The sequence below is a fragment of the Scardinius erythrophthalmus genome (genome assembly GCF_964197995.2).
Source record: "Scardinius erythrophthalmus genome assembly, chromosome: 22".
Lineage (NCBI taxonomy): Eukaryota > Metazoa > Chordata > Actinopteri > Cypriniformes > Leuciscidae > Scardinius > Scardinius erythrophthalmus.
The window spans coordinates 20,344,732-20,353,462 of record NC_138242.1 but is presented as its reverse complement, the minus strand read 5'-3'; the positions used below and the strand labels follow the sequence as shown (position 1 = coordinate 20,353,462).

Sequence of the window (8,731 nt, the reverse complement as noted above, 5' to 3'; positions counted from 1 at the left end):
TTCACACAAATTCGGTTTTGGTTTCAAATCGAAACTTTAGGAATGACACGTTTGATTTGTAGTCAATGTTTGGTGTATCTACATAATGTCAACACGAAACACTCCTACTGAGTGCAAAGGGCCGTTCACACCAAGGATGACAACTATAGCTTAGCCTAAATACTGTAAAATTGATAAGCATTTTAATTCCACACCACAATGATAACAACACAGATCACTTTCAGAATGCTTTTTTTTTTTTTTTTTTAAATACATAATTGCAGCTCACGCTTAGTAAAAAAATAACAGATTATCATCCGTTGGTGTGAATGCTAATACAGTTATTGTTATCTTTATAGTTGTTGTTCTTGGAGTGTACAGGCCTTAAAGGGTTAGATCACCCAAAAATGAAAATGATGTCATTAATGACTCACCCTCATGTCGTTCCAAGCCCGTAAGACCTCCGTTCATCTTCGGAACACAGTTTAAGATATTTTAGATTTAGTCCGAGAGCTTTCTGTTCCTCCATTGAAAGTCAATGGACGGCATACTGTCCATGTCCAGAAAGGCAATAAAGACATCCTCAAAGTAGTCCATGTGACATCAGTGGCTCAATCTTAAGTTTATCAAGCGACGAGAATACTTTTTGTGCACAAAAAGTAAACAAAAATAACGACTTTATTCCACTATTCATTTCCTTCTCTCTGGGCCTCGAGCTATTTCACGTAGTGTTTTTGCGCAGCGGGTCTGTGCTGTACGTCACACGCATCACACATGACCAGCGTCGGCCAATAGTGAGCCTACGTGTGACGTACAACACAGACGTGCTACGCTTAAACACTACGTGAAATAGCTCGAGTTCTGGACGTGAACAGTATGCCGTCCATTGACTTTCAATGGAGGGACAGAAAGCTCTCGGACTAAATCTAAAATATCTTAATTTGTGTTCCGAAGATGAACAGAGGTCTTACGGGCTTGGAACGACATGAGGGTGAGTCATTAATGACATAATTTTCATTTTTGGGTGAACTAACCCTTTAAGAGTGGAAAGACGACAAATAAAACCTAAAAAATTGTCTGTCATGACATTTACGCTTGAAAACCACTGACTTGTTCACATAGTTCGCTACACACTCTTAAAAATGAAGGTTCCAAAAGGGGGGTTTCCACAGCGATACCATAGAACCACCATTTTGGGTTTCCCAAAAGAACCTTTCAACGAACAGTTCTTCAAAGCCCAATTTTTCATTTCTTTGTGGGAAGAGAGAACCTTTAGTTCAATGAAAATTTTCTATGGATTTTAAAGACTAATTTCCATTGAACTAAAGGTTCTTTTATAGTTGAAAAAAGTTATTTCGAGAGCAAAAACATTCGATTTGTCATTCCATGTCTGATCTTACCGTTCAGACTGTGGAAAACAAATCAAACTAGTTTTCAAACTAGATGTGAATGTTGTTTAGATGGGGTTTGTAAACATCAGATCTCATGTGTTTTTTGCTGTTCACACTACAAAAAACTAAATATTCAAATACGGATTCACCAAAAAAATCCATCAAATTGGTCTAAACAAAGCCAGACATATTTGAGACCTGATATTGGACCACTGAACAACATGTCTGCTAAATCATGCTAACATCTGATCCCACAGTATGCATCAAAACACATATCGCCATTGAGAGTCGATCACTGAACAGACAATGATTATGAAGATGAAGAATGAGAAGACGAGGTTTCAGTCCTTCTCCAAATGCATTTTAGCAGTCCACTCAGTGCTCAGCCTGTTATCCAGCAGACCTCACTGCTGACAGGGCAATTTGAGGCACTGAACTCGCATACAGCGCTGTGTGATCTGTCTGGAGGAGGCTGAATGTTCCAGTACAGCTCCTTATTGATGATAACCAACCCCTCCAAACTAGCCAGAAGGGAGTTAACACCATTGCGATGTGAATTTGTCAAAGATTTGTTCCGAAAGACCATATGCGATGTTCTGCTGTTGGGAATGATGATAATACGCTGCCTGCAGGCTTTAATGCTATACGGTGTTGCATAGAACTGATTTCTATTTGTGCTTGTGGTACGTCTTTGATATAATCATCTTGTCATCCAAGATTGGAGACAGAGAAATGTCCTCCCTCTTCCCCATTTAGCACCATGATGAGATGTCTTCCATACGCTTCTACAGCAAATACTCTATGATTTTTACGTGATGTGTATCTGCTGTGACATTGAGATCGGTGAGCGCAGCAAGCCCCTGAAAGCCGCGCGGGAGGAAAAACAGGCGTACGTTGGCCCTGCCTTTTGCAGGAGGAGGACACCTGACAGGAAGGCACATGGAGGCAGATGTCGGGGCAGGCGTCCTCAAATGTGATTAATTTCCTGCATTGAGCGGGCGGGTGGGGTTATTGCTTTGAGGCTGTTTCCGGGACAGCTCTGGCTGCAGTGTCCGCGGTTAAGGGCGGGCTGCTCAGGGGGTTCGGGACGGGGTGTGAAAACAGGGCAGGAGCGGGTGCGAGCGTGGCTCTTGTGGCCGCCCGCGTGACAGATGAGCTCACTGACGGTGCCCAGAGGCGGCAGATGCTGCTGCCAGCGCTTCAGCCGATCCTCTTTGTATTTAATGGAGTACCAGGTGAGGAAGATGAACACGAAGCCCACAAACTTGAGGCTGGCAGCCAGGCCAAAGTAGACGAAGCGGAAGGAAGTGACGTCGTACTCCCAGCAAGAGCCGTGAACGCCGCAGTCCTGCTGCCAGAGCATACAGGTGGTGTCGATCACCGCCCCAAAGTAGATGGGCGTGGGAATGTAGGCTGCAGACATGGAAGAAGTACATTAAATAGGTTTCTCCTTGTGGATTCACTTAAGCTTTCAGTTTTATGCTGTATTTTTCCCTTCGTCTTAACTAATTGAAATGTATAATGCTTAGTACTGAGCTGTAATTTAAGAAAGTTTAGACTAGGAGGTGCTAGATGAACAGCTCTGCTGCAGGGATAAACAAAGCTGATGGATTTCATGACAAAGTTAATATTGAAATCTTAGCATTCCTTGAAAAAATAAATCATTTTGACTTACCCAGAGTTCTTAGCAGCACAAACTGCATTCCTAAAGCAAACGGTCTTTCTTGCTCTTCTACTGACCTGCAACAGAAAAAGATTTGATTCTGTCATGTACTATTAATTGCATAGTGTTATATTCAAATCCCTTATGTATAGATTACTCTAGTATTAACTATAAATTATGCACAATTACATTCCTAAATCTATAGTAAGTACATGTAGTTGATATTACCTTTAAATAAAATGTATGCGTTTCCACGAAAGTATTAAGCAGGACAACCATTTTCAATATTGATAAGAAATATTTCTTGAGCAGCAAATTAGAATTAATTCTGAAGGATCATGTGACTGAAGTAATTATACTAAAGGCTTTGACATCCCTGAAATAAATTACAATTTTAAAATTAAAGTAGAAAACCATTATTTTTGATCAAATAAAAGCCTTGGTGAGCATAAGAGACTTGAATAATATATATTTAAACATCAAAAAGTGCCCAAATAATTTCTATTTCTTTAGTAACTATATACATGAGTTGCTGTTTCCTACCTGAGAGTGACGATAATGGCGGAGGGCTGTGCACAAGCTGTGATGAGCGTAACGATGAAGAGGAAGATGAGGAAGGGGATGAGTGTGTTGCAGGTGCGATCACACTTCCCTGACACAGCGAACCCGTTCTCGTTCAGGTAGGTCTTCACTATGACCAGCTGCAGCTGGTTGCCCTGGCCGCTGGTGGGAGGGGTGATGACCTGTCTGCTCTGCACGCACGCACAGTCTGTGTAGTTTCTGATCTACATTAAAAAATACACACACATGACACATTGGTGAATGAGATTTAACCAAGTCATCATCATCTTTGTTGATCCTGGAACAACATTCCAATCAACTAATCAGATTTGAGGGACAAGTTTACAGTTTGTCAAGTTTAGACTTACAACTAGGATAAGGTGCTTCTGCATCAGTGTTATTCACCAATCATTTCCCTCTGATTTTAGGGTTATGGGTATGGATAGGACAACATTTTCAGTCAGAAATGTCAAAATTCAAACACTGAATCCACAATTTAAAAAGGCTTTTTATGCATTAAAATTGCACATGCTAACACCAACTTAGCTTTCAAATCTGTTTTCTTTTTTTTAATACAATGTTTTTTATACTTACATTTAAAATATTTTTTATGTACATTACAACGCTATATTTTGTATTATATTACCTTTGCATCAAATTTAAAAAACTAGTTGAGGGTGTTTCTAATACAGCAGCTGTCGGAGTGATGTCTTTCTCTCTTCTGACTGCCGTTATCAATCTCTCTATTTTTCTCCTCTTTTTGAAAGTTGTGAAAACACTATTATGGAGGGTTTTTTTGTGCTATGAGCAAACGGGAACACACACAAAAAAAATTTAATGTAGTCTCTCATTCACCACTATAGAAGTTTAGCCAACTATGATGACTTTTCGCTTCTGAGAAACCCGGAAATGTGAAAAGGGTCCATAAAAGGGACGCTGTATCAATGATCCAGATCAAGAGGCAAGGATAATGAGACTAGATATTTACATGTTTATAGAAATAGCTGCAATGGAAGACTACAGAACACCTGTACAGACTGAACTAGAATAGATGATTAAGATTTATCATCAATGTTTGTGGTTTTAAATCTTGACCTAAAAAGGTTTGTGCTGTCCTTTAAAATACAGACCACCTCCAGAAAGACATGAAGTCTGGCTCACCCCAGTGCTGTCATTGCCAACCGTGCTGCATCCCGCCAGACAGGGGTTGAAATATGTGATGCCATCGGAGCCACAAACAGGAGCGTACTCGTTGATCCGACAGCCACAGTTCACATTACAGCCCCCCGTCAGGTTTCTATGGGTCAGAGTCAGTGTCGGCCTGAAGAAAAACAAGCAGAGGACGGACAGAGCTGTTAGTTTGGGAATAAAATGCATAATATTAGCTGCTGTAGGCAATGTTTGGAATAACGTACAACACAACACCTTGTGTTCTGAGAAATCACACTTGTCTCTGTGACAACCCTAGGCATTGTATTCATGCATAAGCCAATGATAAAATGTATAAACTATGCATGTGTGCATGTATGTGTGTGTGTGTGTCTATATATACATATATATATATATATATATATATATATAAAGAGAGTGAGAAGGAAAGAGACAGACAGTTAAATAAATAGAGATACTGTATAAACAGTTATTTTAATGCTGTGGGAATGTCAGGCAAATTCAAACAGCTCTTTCCCACATTAAACACAGCAACAGCTCTGGTTGACTTTACATTATCCTCACAGATCTACAGCAGAATGAGGGGATGAATCATGGCATAACACAGCCAGCAGGATGGACGGAATGGAATCCAGTCTTTAAACACTAAATGAGACGGACCTCTCTGCGACAAAACTAGACACCATAATAGTCAGCTCTCATCCGTACAGGATTTAAAGGGATAACATGGTGCTTTTGTTTGTCATTTTAAAGCTTGGCAGCTCAGATCCTCTTTCATTTTATATTAAATGGATAAGTATGGCCAGTTCTTCTACATTTTGTGTTCCATAGAAGAAAAAGTCATATGGGTTTAAAATGACATTGACATAAACATGAGTTAATTAAATATGTTGGAAAATGATTCCTTTAAGCTTCAGTTAACGGAGGCAGTTTTGTCGTCAAGGTCACCCGAGCTGAAGTAGCTGTGCTTAATAAATGAATAAATAATAAATAAGCACGTCTGAATGTGCATGTGTGTCTCCTTTAACCGTGGGAAATACTGTCACTTTGAGAAAGGCTAACCTTGAGAAGATTAGCGAAAAGAAACACAAAGTGTTTGGACGGATGTGGAATGTGAGCGTTGACTGAGCACAAATGCTTTGTATTTCTACACCTGTGTCTCACAGAGCAGCTCTATCTGTGGAAAGAGCCTCACACTTTAGTGCCATGTGTTCCTCAAACACACTGTCTCGCTAGTCAGGGCCGTGCAAACCCACTGCAGACTTCAGCCCTAGAAACCAACTCGTGTCACTCAATACAGTCTTGAGAGGTGGACGAAAGGAAATAGACAATGGACTTCATAGAGCAGGAATGTCAAACACAAGGCACTATTTTTTCATATAATTTTCTTAGTTAAAAGAATTCGCTTTCAGATGGATTATTACAAATTTGTTATAGTTTCTTCAAATAAATAAAACATATAAAATGTGACAGACAGATTTTAAGGAGGGAAAAAGTTGTGTAGGATTCGTTGGCTGAAAAAAATTATTTTCAGACCATACGTGTAGACATATTTAAGGGCATTGAAATGTGTAACGATGCAAGAAACTGCCCTTGCACCTGCTGTTCAGCATATGCCTCTTAATGTTTGTAAAACCCCAATATAATTGAAACCACAAAACATAAATCGGATACCCATATCCATGCAGTATACCTCAAACCTCTGTGCGTTCACTTACCCTGTGGTATAAGGGATATTGATGCCACCCAGGTTTATGCTCTCGCAGCCCACGATGAAGAGGGTGGAGAAGCACAGAAGAGAAACCCCACTGCAGATCATGGCCAGCTTGGCCGACTCGCGAGCTCCAAGCTTAAGTTTCTTTATGATGTAGCCGCCCAGTACAATGCCCACGCCTGCACTGGGCACAATAATGACCCCTGAAAGAAAAAGAAGAGAGATCAGTCGTAATGCTTGTCCAGAAAGCCACATATCACAATAAATATCACACTTGAATGAACACATCAATATGTCCATGTTTATCAGAACAGAAGTCTTAAAGGCACAGTACACACACATATATATATACATATATACAGTAATAATATTTTAAAATGTAATTTATTCCGGTGATGGCAAAGTTGAATTTTCAGCATCATTACTCCAGTCACATGATCCTTCAGAACTCATTCTAATATGCAGATTTGGTGCTCAAGAAACATTTTATTATTTCTTATCAATGTTGAAAACGGTTGTGCTGCTGCTTTTTTGTGTAAACCATGACATTTTTTTTTATAGAATTTTTTTCTAACATTATTAAAGTCTTTACTGTCACTTATGACGCCAAACATTTGAACAGTAGTGTGTATATATCATATTTTGGGTGGAATAAACATTGTCTATCATTATAAAATGGAGAAGACAAAAACAATCTTCATAAGTAGAGAAGCAAAATGTGACAATGCAACTCAAAAAAGGAATGTCAACATTTCTATTGGTGGAAGTTGACACAAAGACCTGAAGGAATGTGAACATCCTGAGCAGGGTTCACAGGACCATCATGAAAAAGAACAAAAATGCTCACAATACTACTATCATGTGGCTGTACATTTTAGACTGAAGACCGAAGAGGAAAAAAACCTTGCAAAAAAGGCTGAGTGACTAAGAACCAAAGATAGACATCACAGGCTGGCAGAATAACAGTGAGGCAGAGCAGCTTCCATCAGCGTGGCACACGTGCTGGCATCACAGCTTGGGATTTGAAAGTCAAAGCTGACTGCTGGCAGTCTGAGGTCACTGTGTAAATCCATTGGGTGGGCAAGGCAAGCACATGACTGCTTTCAGCACGGTCAAGAGCGAGCTCCTCATAAAAGCACTTATATAATGGCAAAAGGAAGTGTATTTGATCATGTTCAAGCTGAAAGAATGAAAATTAACATCTTTTTGTATTACAGAAACTAAAAATGGTCAAATTAAAATATGTTGATTTCTGTTGGTAAGTTAACAGCTTAGCTTAAGCTTAGTATAGCGCTACCTGAAAAGTATAACATAATTAAATATTAGCTATTTATGTATTCCTTAGCTTACGGTTTAAAGTCGGCGTTAAACGGAAGTTGCGGTGTTCCTTCCCTATTGTGACATATCAGAGTGAAACGGGTTCTCAAACAACAACAAAATATAGGACGAGATTTGATTTTGTCCATTGATTGGATCGTTGGACCATTGTGGTTTGCTACTGGTCGATCTCATGTGAGTGACAGGTTGATCAGCCCTCGCTCCAGTAAACATCACAAAATAAAATAGATGTCACTGCATGATGAGGGGAAGTTAGTTTAATTAAAGATTGCGTAAAAAAAAAAAAAGAATTGTCAAATTTTATTTCACGGTGACTTTAACCTACTATCTTAGCATAGTGATAACAGATAAAACACTGCACTGGTAAAAATCTAAAATGGTATATAATGGTATTTATATAAAAACGGTCAGAATGCAGAGCTACTTTTGAAAGGTTTTCAATGAATACATTTCCCAGATGGTGTAGATGCGACATCAGATGCTAACTGGATGGTGCTAACCAGATAAACTTTGACCTCAAAGCTAAACCAGCGGGGCTTTACCTGATCAGCCAACTTCATCAGGAAGCATAAACAAGCATGAAAACCCATGTCACTCAGCTTCAAGCTGATTAGACCTAACTTCATTATGTTCGTACACTCACACATGGATAAACACACATACCCTTCCAACCTGACAAGGTGGTAAAAACACCCATTCACGAGAAAACCACGGCTGTGTGAAGCCAATACAACGTTCCTTTGGGCTATATTTAGCCAAGAGTGCGTCAGGAACACCTCCCTATCATGAGAGAAGAAGAAACAAGCACTATTCACACAAACCCTCGAGCAGGGAAAGTTTGAGAGGATGTCCAGGGAGACTGCGTGCACAGCTGGCATAGAGCTGCATGTGTATGTTGAGGAGGAGGGGAGCGTG

The 8,731-nt window shown here is 39.8% G+C and overlaps 1 protein-coding gene across 1 annotated transcript in view; it reads right to left on the bottom strand.

Moving 5' to 3' along the window:
• Positions 1–2,337: 2,337 nt before the first annotated feature.
• Positions 2,338–8,731, bottom strand: part of slco5a1 (solute carrier organic anion transporter family member 5A1) — a gene marked incomplete at its 3' end in the record, with an annotated part of 46,773 nt that continues 40,379 nt past the window's right edge. The window contains exons 6-10 of the mRNA XM_081353148.1: positions 6,483–6,681; positions 4,756–4,915; positions 3,577–3,818; positions 3,046–3,110; positions 2,338–2,783 (exon numbers count right to left, since the gene is read on the bottom strand). Of these exons, the coding sequence (XP_081209274.1) occupies positions 2,338–2,783; positions 3,046–3,110; positions 3,577–3,818; positions 4,756–4,915; positions 6,483–6,681 (1,112 nt within the window). The remainder of the gene's footprint in view (positions 2,784–3,045; positions 3,111–3,576; positions 3,819–4,755; positions 4,916–6,482; positions 6,682–8,731) is intronic.